This window comes from Misgurnus anguillicaudatus, chromosome 18, assembly GCF_027580225.2.
Source record: "Misgurnus anguillicaudatus chromosome 18, ASM2758022v2, whole genome shotgun sequence".
Lineage (NCBI taxonomy): Eukaryota > Metazoa > Chordata > Actinopteri > Cypriniformes > Cobitidae > Misgurnus > Misgurnus anguillicaudatus.
This window is the reverse complement of record NC_073354.2, coordinates 16,346,639-16,363,374: the sequence shown is the minus strand read 5'-3', so window position 1 is coordinate 16,363,374 and position 16,736 is coordinate 16,346,639. Positions and strand designations below refer to the sequence as shown.

General features: G+C 37.9%; 1 protein-coding gene across 7 annotated transcripts in view; it reads right to left on the bottom strand.

Moving 5' to 3' along the window:
- Positions 1–16,544, bottom strand: part of ppp1r13bb (protein phosphatase 1, regulatory subunit 13Bb) — a 50,320-nt gene extending 33,776 nt beyond the window's left edge. For 3 of the 7 annotated variants that reach the window (XM_073855945.1, XM_073855946.1, XM_073855947.1), the window contains exons 1-2: positions 16,185–16,544; positions 15,569–15,668 (exon numbers count right to left, since the gene is read on the bottom strand). In XM_073855945.1, the coding sequence (XP_073712046.1) occupies positions 15,569–15,577 (9 nt within the window). In that variant the 5' untranslated portion in view covers positions 15,578–15,668; positions 16,185–16,544. The remainder of the gene's footprint in view (positions 1–15,568; positions 15,669–16,184) is intronic. The other 4 variants (XM_055185764.2, XM_073855948.1, XM_055185767.2 and 1 more) reach the window with 2 other exon arrangements.
- Positions 16,545–16,736: the final 192 nt, after the last annotated feature.

Here is a 16,736-nt window from a genome sequence, read left to right as displayed (position 1 = left end):
AAAAGGCCTCTTTGTGCTTTCATGCAACAATGAATTGTGTGTTGTGCAACACAAGAACAGAAATATGTAGGTCGTAGACAAAGAATGTATGTTACATACAAAGACAGGTGCAAACTAAAACTGAGAAAAGAACTAAAGTGAGTGAAAAGCGGTACTTCTAAAAAAGTTGCTCAAAAAGCTCTCCTCCTAATAAAAGCTGGGAAAATCCCATAAGATTACATTTTAAAGTCCACATAAACAGGAAGTCTCGATCGCCTTTACTTCCATATTTGTGATGAATTTCCGAGTCAAACGGAATATCACATGAGTGTCTTGAAGTTCCACTGTGAATTAATTTGATCTAGAAAAGTAGACATTTCATTCAGACTGACAGTTGGAGGGGGCAGCGTTAACGGATGCTCCAGCTCGAACCATCTAGCTGACGTCATCAGAGAATGATCGCAACAAGAGGGCAGTAGTATATTTTGAGATTTTAAATAAAGTTTATGTGTGCATATGAATAAAAAAAATGTGGATAAAATGTTTATAATGAACACTGAAATATTCCATTTAAAAATAGAAATTGTAGGTGATTACATGGGGAATTAAAGTTAAACAAAATTACAAATACCAACATAGTGCCATATAGTGCACTTTTGTCTCATTCTGCAATCGCAGTACACACACTCACCATATTAAAAGGAACGGAAGTTTATCTAAGCACCAACCACTGCCCACCACTTATGCTGAAGTACACCTCTAGATACGTTCACAATGACTTATATTTGACTTATACCACATGGCTGTTGAATGCTTTATCTTGATTGGTTGAGTAATGTTCCACAGGTATGCGTCATTTTTCAATAAATGCACACCTGACCTGTGAAATGTCTTAAAATATCTACCAGAGCAATGTCTGTGGTAAGGGGGTTACACTGCGGGTGTGCATCATTTTCGAATAATTCAACGGGCCATTGTCAAATATTCCTTACTTATTATGCAAGGAAAAACAAGAGATTTGAGTTAACAATAAAATCCCCAACACAGTGCAGTGCTTATGTAATGACAGTGCTGGGTTTTACTGTTATACTGGATATTTGAAGCTCAGTGTGGCTATGTTAATGGACACACTGGATGGAGGGTCTAACAACTTTTCAAAAAGTTTCAAAACTGTTGTTGAATGTGTTTTTAAAATAAAATAAATATCATTTAGCTCTATAGTGCATTCGATCTATACATTTTGTGAGCACTGTGTTCACCATTACCATGAACGTTTTATGACAGATGGTATGCAAACTCATAAGAGGTAAACAAGATGGGACATTAATATGCGTTTAAACTTTTAATCATTAAACATTAAATATAACAATTGGGAAACTTGGCTACAGCAGTTTGGAAATTAATTGAAAGGTTATAAAGTAGTTTTTATAAAGTTTAAGTATAAAGTTAATATTGTGCAGCAAATCAAAAACGTCAAATCACATCCAAAAACGGTCCTCTAAAAAAGTTTCATGCCACGATTAGAGTTTCTTATCATCAGGTTCTCTGTAAAACTTACTAAATGTATACCTCTGAACCCTGTATTCTTTTTTCAGCAGAGGAAGAGATCATACATAATTCAGATGTCCAAGACAGTCAACTCTTATTAGATTAATCTGAACAATAGATCCGATGATGGCAACTGCTTTTGCCAGAAGAGATGAAACATTCAGATCCCTAAATGTTTGCAGGTTCTGTAACTCCTCTCTCTTAACGCCATCTTAATATATTCAACCTGATCAAAATCATTACCATAATACTGAATCAATTTTATTACGGACAATATGGCAAAGCCTGCTAGACAGTGCCTAAGAACCAAAACCAATGACTTTCTTGGCACAAAATGGATAAAACCATGCAAAAGATTTGTTACTTCTTGGCACTATGACTCAACTACAATTCTATGAATACAGTCTTATTAAAGAGCTGTACTAAACAGTGCATTCAGCAGCAAGTAACCTATAAGTTGCCATTTCTGAGAATATGATGTCATGTATTTCCCACACTTAAAGCAAGTTGGGAAACAAACAACATACCTGAACCAATTCTAGCTAACTTTATACAAATACCAAAATTACAAATTATTATTAGTGGCACAGGTTAAGACGCACATCCATTGTCCCTACCATCTTAAAGAAGGACATCTATTTGAATCACCTTTCCCCATTTAGATGCAGTCTGTTGTCTTCTGGCCTCTCTCTTCAGCTGCCGGGCATGCTCCTTACTCCAGGTTTTATCTCCAGATTTTACAGACAGGCTGACCAGGCCACGCAAAACAATTGTCACAAACTTCTTCATCTCACAGGAATTTCTTACAACAAACGCATCTCTTTAAATTCTTGTTCAAACACGCTTGCCAAAACACAGTGGCAACCGTGGCGAGCAAAGTGATCCCTGTAGTGATGAAACTTGTAGTCACGCTGACTGTGTGACTGCTGAGAGCTAGAGAGTGTGCGAGTGAGAAAAGAGAAATTTCAGAGGAAGACTAAGGGAGGGTGCATCTCTCATCAGATATGTGAAGGGTGCGTCACCAGGTCCCCTCCAGAATGAGGCTCCCTTGAGAAAAATGGATGACAATACCCCAGACCAGAGGTGCCGCAGCAGAATACAGGCAATCACACTAAAGACTTTATTAGAAGTTCAAAGACTGCAACTCAATGATATGATGGAATAAAGGTAACCCAGTCTGTGAAAACCCAATCTTTAACCAAATAAGGCGATGTCAAAGATTGAAATCAATGTAAAAATCAACCAAATCAAACCATTATCCCTGATCTCATAATTAGATCATAGATTTCACAGACAGCATCACATTATGATATTTCATTACAGTTTTGCCCAATTGAGGCACTCGTAAAAAAGTACAAGAATTTTTATTATTAATGCTCCTAAAAAAACTTGAAAGGAGAGACACATTTTAATAATAAATGCTTAAGTAGGTTTTAGAATCTGTAAATCTTATCTTTTGAGAATAAAAACTGAGAAATTGTAAAAGCCATTTGAAAACCTTGAGACAGAAGTAAGGCATTGATCAAGGTCTCCAAAAAGCTTGGAAAATCACATTATTGTTATGACATACTGCACATGAAATTAAACGTGGAGGAAACATATTCCACTGAGCATTGTAATTAGGCTTCATGACCCCTTTAATCCACTGTATAAATCATTGCTCTTATGGTTTATTCAAAACTCCCTGTCAGCTGCAGGTTTAACATGACCTTTCCAATGTTCAGCCATTGTACAATATTCAAAAAAGTAGACTGATGACTTAACAGCACAGATGAGACTTAATGCTACATCTACCCCATAATTGAATTATGGCATGACCTCATGATACGTAAGGCATGATGAGATCATACAATGTAAGAATGTCTGCATTAGATCATTGCTCTGCATGCTCAGTTGAAACATGACTAATGGTGCATGTTTTTAAACTAGTAAAAAAACAGCCACTTTGTGGTTAAAACTAATGCAACATAAATTTAGCATTTGTGATTTAACTGTATGGAGATGTATGGTGATGTCCTCCTTGTATTAAGCCACCGAAAAAAAATACAATAAAATATTTTCAAAGTCAACTAGCTTGTATAGGATGACCTTCAATGCTTGGCACTAAAAAAAATAAAAAGACAATTTCATAAGGGCAAAATATCGAAATATTAATTGTGAATACTGGCTTGAAAGCTATAGCCTACAATAATATGATGCTGTGACGATACGGCTATACAATATCATGACGCTTCTGCTGCATATCTCAAGTTTGATAAAAAAATAATACTTTTTTCAAATGCAAAAGCCTTCCTCCCTAGAAAATGTGCTTGATATATCATAGGCAGTCCCAATACAAAAAGGGCTTTTAAAAGTTTTTTTAAGAGGATATCTCTCATACAGTACCCAGCTCTTCCCAGATTCAAAGCTCTTGCGACAGCCAACATTCATATTTAAGGAGCTCTTTTATTTGAAGCGGGACAGTTAAGCAGGAAGCATTAAGAAAACTGAATAAATCTGTAATGAGCTCAATGGCAGAAGAAGATTGAAACTTATAAAATAATTCAAGAGATGACATGAAGTAGAAACAACAACAACTTTTGAATAAATGCAGCTTAGTTGTATTATCTTGTTTTTAAGGACAGGCCTTCATAAAAGTTGTTTGTATATTGTTGGTCTGTCCCACTGATCTGTGGTTTGTGCGTAGACTGTGTCAGTTGACCAATCAGAGCAGAGTAGGCTACTGAAAGATGGGGTTTAGGCAGACTGAGTCGTTGAACGGTTTCACACGAATCGTTTGAGGATCTCTTAGAAATGGGGTAATTAGGGCCCGAGCACCGAGGAGCAGGCCAGAATGGCCTGCACCGTAGGGGCAAAGCCCTATTGTTTTTGCTCAGAATCTTCTGCTTTTTCTTCTCCGAAATGAATCGCATTTTTGAGGGCCTAAACATGCTCGAAAACTCATGAAACTTTGCACACGCGTCAGAAGTGACGAAAATTTACATGTGGTATAGGCGTCAGAAGTGGGCGTGTAGAAATGGCTCGATAGCGCCACCTGCAAAATTTAAAAAGAGCAACCCTCCCGCTACGAAAAACGTACAGATACGAAATTTGGTAGGATCATCTATCACCCCAAGACCTACAAAAAAGTCCCTTGGAACCAGGCTCTAAAACCCACAGGAAGTCAACCATTTTGAATTTTCGCTGTGATTTCTGTGCAAATTTTGGCATTTCCAGGCTTCGTACTTTAATGAACTCCTCCTAGAGATTTAATCCGATCATCATCGTATTTGGTCAGTATCACATTAAGGCCTTTGCTATGTTAAATTGCGGAGCTTTTGACTTTTTGTTGGAGGGTGTGTCCGTGGCGGCCTGACAAATTTCAGCGTTTTCGCCATGAAACAGGATGTTGTTCTAACTCCGGCATATCATGTTCAATCTGCCCCACGCTTCACATGTTTGATAAGAGTCCTGGCCTGAACACATTTCCATGCCAAAATTCAGCTTCAGTCATAGCGCCACCTAGAGGTAGCAGGAAATGCCATGTTTTACGCCGTGATTTACTGCTCTTAGAGATTTAATCAAATCATCATCATATCTGGTCAGACTGATCTTAAGCCCTTTGCGATGATAAATTGCGAAGATCTTGACTTTTTGTTGGAGGGCGTGTCCGTGGCGGCCTGGCAAAGTGTGATGTTTCGCAATGAAACATGAAGTTGTTGTAATTCCGGCATACATTGTCCGATCTGCCCCCGACTTCACACATTTGATAAGGGTCCCGGCTTGAACACATAAACATGGCATAATTCAGTTACAGTCATAGCGCCACCTAGAGGCAGCAGGAAATACCATGTTTTACGCTGTGACTTACTGCTCTTAGATATTTAAACATATCAACATCATATTTCACCAATGTTATCTCAAGACCTTGTGTGATGATAAAAAGCAACGACCTTGACTTTTCATTAAAGGGCGTGTCCCTGGCGGCCCCCCAAAGTATCGCTAAATGAATCGCATTTTGACAGGCTAAACAAGCTCAAAAAGTCATAAAACATTGCACACACATCAGAAGTGGCGAAAATGTACATGTGGCATAGGCGCCAGAAGTGGGCGTGTAGAAATGGCTCAATAGCGCCACCTGCAAAATTTCAAGAGAACAGCCCCGCCACTATGAAAAACCTACAGATACGAAATTTGGTAGGGTCATCTATCACACCAAGACCTACAAAAAATTCTATTGGAGCGTAGCTCTAAACCCCACAGGAAGTCGGCCATTTTGATTTTTCGCTGTGATTTCTGTGCAAATTTTGTAATTTCCAGCCTTCGTACTTTAACGAACTCCTCCTAGAGATTTTATCAGATCGTCATCATATTTGGTCAATCTCATCTAAAGGCCTTTGCGATGTTAAATTGCGGAGCTTTTGACTTTTCGTTGGAGGGTGTGTCCGTGGCGGCCTGACAAAGTTCAGCGTTTTCGCCATGAAACAGGAAGTTGATATAACTAAGGCATACAATGTCCAATCTGCCACACACTTCACACGTTTGATAAGAGTCTTGGCCTGAACATATTTCATTGCCAATATTTAGCTTCAGTCATAGCGCCACCTAGAGGTAGCAGGAAATGCCATGTTTTACGCTGTGATTTACTGCTCTTAGAGATTTAATCAAATCATTATCATATCTGGTCAGACTGATCTTAAGCCCTTTGCAATGATAAATTGGCAAGAACTTGACTTTTCGTTGAAGGGCGTGTCCGTGGCAGCCTGGCAAAGTGTGATGTTTCACCATGAAACAGGAAGCTGTTGTAATTCAGGCATACATTGTTTGATCTGCCCTATACTTCACACGTTAGATAAGGGTCCCGGCTTGAACACGTCAATATAACAATAATCAGGTACCATCATAGCACCACTTGCTGCACACAGGCGATGTGGCACATACATTTTTCTTTGAATATCCACCTATATTTACCCACTTTAATTCATATCCCCCTGGTTCACTCCTTTACTAATGCCATAGGGTGGCGGTGCACATGCGTGCGAGGGCCCTTCCATCGCTGCTTGCAGCTTTAATTTTAAATTTATATTTTGAGAAAATTACAGTGTTTTTTGACCTTGAATGCATTAAAATCAGTTGTCTGGGACTTATAAACAGTGATAGGATGCTTAAAATTAACATTCGCGATGCTTAAAATTAGAGCCCGACCGATATGCGTTTTTTCGGGCCGATGCCGATACAGATATTAGGGATTAAAAAAAGACCGATAACGATATATCGGCCGATATTCTTTATGTGTATATTATAGTTCAGTATGTACTACAGTATATTATACTACAGTACTGTACATAGAATACACTATATACTTTAACATAATATACTGTATATGAATAAATACAATGCAATGCAATGATCACTCACATATGTGGTGATCACTCACAAATGTGGTGATCCAACACTTATATTGATGTGACAAAGATATGTACTATAGGCAAGAAGTTAACAATAAACTTTATTATCCAAAATTAGTTGGATATCAGTGCACTAAACAGTAAACTTGACTTATTATAAATAACTTTAAAACACAAAGAGAACAAAACATAAAACTTGCATCATTTGCAGTTTTGACAAGAATAACGTTATAAAGAGAAACTTATGAAGTCATTGATTAATTTTGGCTTTACAGTAAGTTGTGTACTTCACAAATTAGTTAGCCACTCACAGTTACGAAAACAATGCTTGACGGAGCACATACTAATGTACGCTATGTTTAATGTTGTGCACGTTTTTATAACACAAACCCAGGGTTCCGTGCAAACTTTAAACTTTTATAAAACTAAAGCGTCTTCGCTCCGCCTCTTTTATTTAGCAAGGGTGTAGAGTTGCGCGAGCTTTTTGAATCAATTGCTCTGAAATGAACATGTTAACTAACAACACAAGCAGCAGTAATCTCATATAGTGTTATATAAGTGCACGGCTGCGCGTAGTTTAAACGTGTCATTTCTCCGTCTCGCGTCATTTCTCCCGCTTGCGTTTTGCGTCGACAAAGAGACGGATTAAAAACACCAAATGTAAGCGGGAATGCGTCTCTCTTGTCCATTTATAATCCAATCGACCAAAGCGCGTCTTAATACCAGGTGTAAAAATGTTGTGAAGAAGACACTGCGTGACTGCTTCCATGCCACCTGAACTGAGAGACTGACTGAGTGAAGGGGGTGGGGGATTGGCTGGTGTCACTACAGTGAGTGATCTGGGTCACCATTAGCAACCAGTATGGCGCACTCTGCTGGACAAACAAGTACTTACATCTTTCAAATGCATTTAATGTGTTCTGTAACAAACGTTCATATCGGCGCATATCTGCGCCTTATACGCCGATACAGATATATCTGCGACATGCTCATATCGGCCGATAAAATCGGCAAAACGATAAATCGGTCGGGCTCTACTTAAAATGTGTCCTGTCTCGAAGGTAACATTGCATAAGAATACATACAAACAGCCACAGGCAAAAATATATTATAGTGACCTGTGGCAATACTGTTTACTGGCCCGAGCGTCTCTCACACTGGTTTGCAAAAGTTAATGTTAAATATGAATGAGAGCAGACACAGTTTAGTCCACAGTAGGCACTTTTCAACATTTATTTTAAAAATGCATTAAATTATTTTTCATAGTACACGACAACATTGGCCAATGCAAGACTGGTCAATAATGTTTTAATACTTAGCAGAGGCGAGTTTTGTTCATAGCTCAAATGTTGCTTTATAAAAAATAATGTAATAACTAAAGGCATGCGATGGGAGTGTGACAGGGTGTTGAGGTTACTTCTGCCCCAACAACAGTATGTTAGCGGCTCACTACGTTGGTCTCCATTGGCTGCCTGAGTCACACGAATTGAGAGGATGAGACAAACTGAGAAGGGCACGCTCTCTAGCTGACTGACTCTGTGACACTGATGGCATTAAAGAGCTACAGGCAGCAGGGTAAATCCTGACATGTGCCATTAACATAAAAGCTCATTGGCTGAGGATGATTTCTCTGAGCCTGGACTAACCAATGTGCTTCGCACAAAGAAAAGTCGAGAAATGTAAACACGGTGTTGTGGAGTGAATGCATGTCCATGTTCTGACAGAATCAGCCAAAACAATACAAAGACCTTTCATGACCTCAAAGTGCTGAAGATATGACCAGATTCAAAGAGACACCTTTTACAAAATGGTATCAGAACGAATTATTGTTCTAGGAAACTTCAAGAAACCAAAACATATAACCAAGTACAAAAACATAACTACCGCTTATCTTTACTGTTAAGAACGCTAAGTTTTTAGACCTCCAAAGTTTCTCCTTTAATGTAACAGTATAAAGATGTGTAATATATACCGTAACCGTAGCAAACATTAACGTCAGAGTGCCTGATGTGTGATCCTTATTCAAAAAGACAGCGCAAAAGCTTTTTCATCTGAAAATTATGTTACTTGTAAGAAAATACCTGTAAGAAAATACATTTGTTGGATGATTTGAGACAATTTTCCCTTCGTTCATCAGATCATCCTGATTTCTTGCCTATCAGGACACTCCCATTATACATTCCCATTATACACAATATTAAATTTAGCTCTATTAAATGTAGAAATTTACTGTTCTCCACAACACTCTATGAGGCTATTCTAAAACATACTTCCATGCAAACTTAACCTGTTTGTTTGAGAGATCTGCATCCCATCTAGCACTGGGCTGATTTACCAGAGATGCTAAATTTACCCACAGGAGCTATTAACTGGTACGCCAGAAAGGAAGTAAACTCATCATTTATCTACAAGGCCAACTTGCACATACCACTAAAACAATCCACAGAGACCAGTGCGAGATCTGAAATGCAACAGTGACCCTGTTTCTAGCGGCATCAACGAGCAGGGCATATTTCAGTATACAGTTATCAAACAAAATGCATTATATGCACCACCAGACTAGATTTAGAGAAAGGTCATTTGATTTCGTGTGATAAGGACCTCTACTGAGTGTCCTGGAGACTCAGATGCTTTGCTTAAACATTACTTCTCTTGATACAAATAGCCATTAGGCAGTATATACAGTATGTTGGCATTTCCCATCATGCATCTGCATTCCCAGCATGATAGAGTAATGTGGGTCACGGATGATGTCTCTTGTGTTCAAACTGGCATGTACGCTCTTCAGCCTTATATAGATTTCAAAAGGCTGGCCATGGAAAAAAAGATTCCAAGACCAACATAATGTGAACAAAGTCTTGCAGTTCAATTAAGCAGAGAGTTTTAAATACTGATATTGAAGGCAACTCTAGGAAGCTGCATAGTCTACGGTTTCTGTTATGTGCATATACAGTGATTTGTCTCATCACTTACTTAGTGTAGAAAGCCGTTGCACATAACTAATGTGCAATCGTGCAGGAATTGCAAACAGTAATTATGACACATGAAGGAAAATGTAATAAGAAACATTACAATCATCTGCACAAACAGTCATGTCGATTATCCCTTTAAGTCTAGCTGGGACAGGGAGCGTTCATTGTGCGTGTGCTCGTGTTGGGTTAGAGGCGTGGTCAGAGGTTCTGGTGTCACAGCGTGAGGCTAAAACACAAAGCTGAAACCTACATGCTGACACACCCAGCTGTGTGTTTTCTGTTTACCTCTCTTTTATGTGTTTCCATGGCTCTCCGCCAATTGCAGCACAGGCAGCATAGCAGCTAAAGCTACACTTTAAAAGTGTCAACCTCAGCATAGAGTAGGTTTGGGCTTCTGCATGCATCAACCCAAACCTAACATCCTTTGTTCTGGAGCTGCTTTGATCTAATCTCGCTTTCAACACACACAATTTAGGCTATACGTTTAGGTATGAGTGAATTCATTTTCTAATGCCTCAAAACCATTTGAAGATAAAAGCAACCAGACCAAGCATTTCAACAGCCACACTCTTAAAATAAAGGTGCTTAAATGGTTCTTTACAGCAATGCCATAAAATAACAGGGCTTGACATTAAGCTGTGTCATGTGGTTATCCTTCAGACAAGTATAATTGTCATTTACATATCATAGTAAAAAGTTATTTGCCCGGAGATAAAAATGACATTTCAGGCATGTCAATTTGGGGAGACGGTAATTATGGATTACTGCTATGTGCAGGGAGGTTTGGCAGCCGATCTATAGGTAACACTGAATATATTAATTTTACACAGTAACGTTAGCTAAGTGTAGTTTCTGATATGCTTTAGCCATAATTTGAACTAAGGTAATCTACTTGTTATTTATTTTGCTTGTTATAAAGTCCTACTTTAAAAGGACTCTATAGTTATTGATTATTTGTGGAAGTTTACTGGAAGTTACGTTGGTTACACGAAAGCCATTTGTTTATGTTGTTGTTCTATAGACGTTTCAACGGACGCACGTGCATTGTCGCAGTTACGCGCCTGTATTTATTTATCGTCTGGCAAAGTGGCTAAATAAATCTCTGAAACCTATACCTTGAAAATAAAATGTTTTGGTTTCCTAAAGACGAGGGAAGATGAGGAACATGGATCACAACTGTAGCTAACAATGTATACATTAAATTTACACAGTAACGAAAGCTCAGTGTAGTACCCTATTTTTCGGACTATAAGCCACGTTTTTTTCATTACTTGGCTGGTGCTGCGTCTTATAGTCAGTTGCGCCTTATAAGTTAGTATGAATTACTTTTGACATTTATGAGGCAAGAGACATTATTACCGCCGATAATATTACTTTAACGTACAGACATCTATTCAGCCTGCTGTTCTGTCTGCTATTGTTTAGCTAAATAACTTGCCTTTCCAGATTAAATGTCTGTTTTTCGGCTTGGATTTTGTGAAATCATTTTCTAAATAAATGCAACGTATAGTCCACTGTGACTTATATATGTTATTTTGTCTTAATGACACATTTTTGAATGATGCGGCTTATACTCCGGTGCGGCTTATAGTCCGGAAAATACGGTAGTTGATATGTTACATATAATAAATGAACAAAAGGTAATTTAGTTGTCATTTATTTCCCTTGATATATCGGCCAATAATTGGCTTTTTTGGTAATGCAAGTCATTTGTCTATTACTTAAATTTGTTGTTTGTAATGAAAAGACACTCAGTGTCACTCAATGTAAAGCCAAGGTCTAACACACAGTAAAATTACCAATTATTATTCACTTTAAAACATGACGTTATGTTGTGTCACACAACAACACACTGGTTTAACACACTTATTTAAATTAGTACGTATGTAAATATGTTTTTAGTACTTTAAAAGGGGGTATTTATAAATGTTATGCTTAACAAATGTGTCGCCAAATTTCTGTTTGTCTCTTATTTACTCTGTAATTACATTTGTGTTATATCGGCCATACATCTTTCTTAATATCAGTTAGGGCTGAAACGATTCATCGAGTTACTCGATTTACTCGATTCAAAAAATTCCTCGAGGCAAAAATTCTGCCTCGAAGCCTCTTTAAATTCCTATGACGCGCACTACACGCGCCAAGATCTGATTCACACGGACCGTTGTTCAATGTTCAGGAAGCACATCATAGCGCGTGGTTCATTTTGAATTTAGTTGGCGCGATGGCGGAGCGAATATGTCCATAAATGGCAGAGAGAGACTGTCTAAAGTTTGGGATCATTACATTCAGCATCTGAACTGAAAACATCCACTGTTGTTTCACCAAGCGTCGATGAAACAAGGTAACATAGCTTCCGCTGATTTTAATCCCATACTGTATTTGTAGCGATGTCGTTATGCGGTTTGACTAGATATGATGTTTAGCTTTGATGTTTTTAAGGAGTAAACGTATTCACGTTCAATTGCAGGACAGTATAGATTAAAAAAGAACCCCTTGACACACACGCATGCACTACAGGTGTGTGTACCAAAAAACGGCACCACAGTGCAATCATATATGGGCAACTTGTAATCTGACATATTTTGTTCAATAATAATAATCTCTGTTTTATTGGAGTTTAGCATAAGGAAGTTATTCTCTCTCACGCGAGTCAGAACGATCGCGCAATGCATCACATATGCTTAAACTTATGTAGCCACGCAACAATAATTTCAGCATGCATTCACTGTATACAGCGGGAGGTGATGTTGTGATTTTTCGAACGGATTCTTAACCTAAAATGCACCGCAATGCAAGTGATGCAAACCAAATGCAGCGTTCTATTGAAAAGTAATGTATGTATTTCTGCAGTACCAAAATGCAATGAAGCAACTGAACGTCTGACTGGGGTGTCACTCTTCCTCACGCACAGAACGCGTGCACACGCACAAACACAAGTGCACGTGCGCGCATACACACAGGTTGTTACCATAGCAAATAGGCTCACCCCAGAAATGATATATTATATGTTAAAAGCCTAATGGTAAATGCTGCATGTGTAGAAATGTACATAAACCATATATTTACTTTGATGTCAGGGCTAGATTACAGCATGAAACCTGTTGTGCATATTAATAAATTAAAGTGTTTAATTGTTGGCACTGGCACTTATAAACACTAAATGGGTAAACAATTGAAATAAATAGGCTTATTTCTTGGAGCCAAATACCTCTGGTTTTTTTAGAAATAAAAGCCAAATGCTTGAACATTTTACAGCCAAGTCATTTTCGTTATGCATTATTTGTTTTGGTTGTTTAAAAACACACAAAAAAAATTATCCGATTACTCGATTAATCGATCGATTCAGTGCTAGATTAATCGATTACAAAAAGAATCGATAGCTGCAGCCCTAATATCAGTAATAAAAAAAATATCGGTCGACCACTAAATGTCACCTTGATATATTTAATACTGACTGAGTAAGGTCATGTCAAAGATTGAAATCATAGTGAAATTAATGGTTGAAATCAAACTTTGATGCTCAAATTTGATTTTGAGAGTTCAGCCTGGTTTTCACAGACAGGGTCACAAATAGTTAATGTATACCACCAACAGGAGACTAGCCCAGCCCAGCACAGGAAAGGCAGTGTTTTCAATATAAATCTGGTCCATCCTGGCCAAACATAGGGGAGTATTACTTTTCAGAAGTGAAAACACAAACCTAAAATAACAGTGTCAAATACATTCTCTTTCAAACCTATACAATCACTAAACATTTGCTTTAAGCTATAGGAAAACAGAATATTTACTAAATATGCTGAAATAATGACTAGCAAACTGTGTTCTGCTAAGACTTTCTGTAGGAGATACTTGCTGCTGACTAACCAAACCCGAATATGTGCATGGCTATACATTAGACACAGTGTTAATGTTATAAGTACATTTTGGTTACAAGTACAATCTACAAAAACAAACAGGTGGGGGCTGCAAATGTTCATGAAAACTTGAGTTAAGAGATAAAATAAAATGATCTTAATTCTTGGCACCATTAAGATATGACTGGCGCCGGATTACCATGAAGATTAGACTAGATAAGATAAGCATGTAAGGGCTGGGATCACATCAAAAATCACTGTAGTATCTGTAGTAAATCAGTAGTTTAGGCAGTAAAAACATAAAAAATGACAGTCAGGTACACAATTTCCAATTTCAATGATAAATTTAAAAGCCTTGTGAGTTATGTTGCTTAACAAGGTTAATGTTTAATGACACAGAGCGTCCTTTAAAGTTAATGTGTGATCTCTAAGCAATATGTTTGCTAGTGGGAACACAATGATTTACTAAAATAATTTGCAAAATATTAGTAATTCAGAAATGTTGCCTAAACAGTTTGCAGGTAAAATGTGATAAAACTGTTCAAATAAAGAAACATTACATATATTGAAGTCTCTTAAACAGTGATTTAGTACAGAAAACTTGTTTTCAGTGTTGCAATGTACCAACTTTATTCCAATCATGAAACCCTCTTAGATTTAAAGGAGGGACGTGACACTAAAAATTGACATTAGGCTAAAAAGTAAAACTGTTTACTTAACAGGCAACAGAACTACCGCATCATAAAACTAATAGCTGTCATTAGTGCACGGTGAGCTGAAAAAGTTAATCACAACAGGATGGGCAAGAGCTAATGTAATGAACTTGTTGGCTACCTCAGGTTTAGGCATTTTACTGAAATGAGCTAAATTAACTGAACTGACAGACAGATTTAAAACAGGACAGCATGAAGCACATGTTATCCTGCAAGGAGGTTATTCCCATTCACAGCCTATTAGCAGCCTTCCTGAATGTGGACCCCCCCATCAATTTAGTATGAGATTGTGATGTAGTGAAAACTATGCTCAGGGTTCCCACACCAAGCTAACTTCAAATTCGTGGACCTTTCAAGGACTTTCCAGGTCCAGTACCCTCAAATTCAAGGACTTTAAGTGGGGACACATTTCAAGTGAGAGCAAGGTTACATCGTGTTACCTTTTAAGATACATTGTTACAGTTCCCTTTCCAGGGAACTCGCGCTGCGTCACTGCGGTGACACTTTGGGGACGCCTCCAGGGGTAAGTGCGTCTAAATGTGTACATCAAATTCATTCAATGATGAGGCTTAACGACAAAGACAGGGTGACGCGGGAGCCAGGAAGTATACGCTATCTGAAATATTGCCAAAGATGGCATTACAGGAACGCAGGAAGTTTGGCAAAGGAGACGCAGTGTCTCGTTCCCTTCTCAGGGAACAACAGTTACATACGTAACCCGAGACGTTTCATGTGTCAAACACAACTATGCAAAAAACCATTTTGGTATGAATCAACATTCGCATACAGAAGATATAAGCATTTACAGCAAACAGTTTAGCACGTGTGCTTAAAAATAATTTGTATGATATTTTCCTACAGTACACATGGAATATTTTTAGAAAACTTCTTGCATAAAATAGATTCAAGCACTTTCAATGACCTGTATCTATGTATGTATATTTCAAAAACTTCCCAGGGCCTTGAATTCCCCCCATATGACTTATTATTTAACCAATTCTTCATCTTGTAAATCATAAATGATATTGATCTACCAATACGTAAACAAACGTATATAAAGTGTGCTTGTTTCCCTGCTGATTCCCGTTTTACAAAATAAAAAGAGTACTCATGGGCATCATTTTTGTATGTGTCAGAGGAACATCTGGTCCCAAGGCAGCTTCACTTTGTCTTTACCAAGAACCACAAGCTCCAACCCGAGATCACAGCCCTCTGTACATACATTAAGAAAACAATATGACAACTTGCAATATACGTTAACTGTACACAACACCAAAACACTCGCAGGCCAAAAAGCCACAATCTGGTGCCGAAATAAAACACAACTATATAAATATTTTAAGAATAGTTTTAAAAATAGTTTTAACGTGATATGGTCATCACATTAATTGCTGTAAGCTGATTAGGAAAAGCGATACAGACGCTTTAAAAGACGCTCGCCAAACTGGAAAATCAGCTGTGTGGGTAGAAATGGCAGATGTTACATGTTATCTTAACACTCTCACACAGAGCCCTTTAACTCACATACACCTGACAGCGAATGGTTTATATACATAGTTGTGTTTAAGGCTGTTTAAACCAGCTCTTTTCTCACATTAAGGGACGTTTATTTTAAAGGGTTTGTCTTCTGTCCGCCCTGCCCGAATGTTATTCACATCTGTTAACGTTAGCCAGCTAGCACGAATAGAAAAACATATCGGTCGCCAAGAAATTTTAAAATATACTTACTTGTCACGTGTAAACGTGTGCCATAATCCTTTATAACGTATCCATGTGGTAATAGTAATATCCTTGGGTGGTAAAAGCAGCCGAATGTCGATAACCTCGCGAGACTGCTAAAGTACCTAGCCTGCTAACTGAAGTCAGGTAAAACACTCAAATACATGAAGCGAGAAGACACTAAACTACAACAGGCTCCTCCTCAAAGTGCGGTCCAATATATAATCAATATATTTTTACAAAACGATACCGAATGGTGAAAATAATGTTTGAACGAGCAAAGCTCGCGCGGCGAAAAACATGCAGCTCGCGCAGTAGTGTTTAGATAATGGCACGCGCAGACGTGGAATGACAGGAATGTGGATCCCAGTGACTGGATGTTTAAGTATGTTTACTCACTGAAACCAAGTGATGAAAATGAATTGAGTACAGCTCGAGATTTTTCCATTCAGAAAATTATTAATCAAAAATAAGTTTGACTTAGTTATTTTAACACTTGTAGTTGTCCAATGATAAAACTAGCAATATTTTTTACCTATATAGTTGTGCTTTATATTTTAC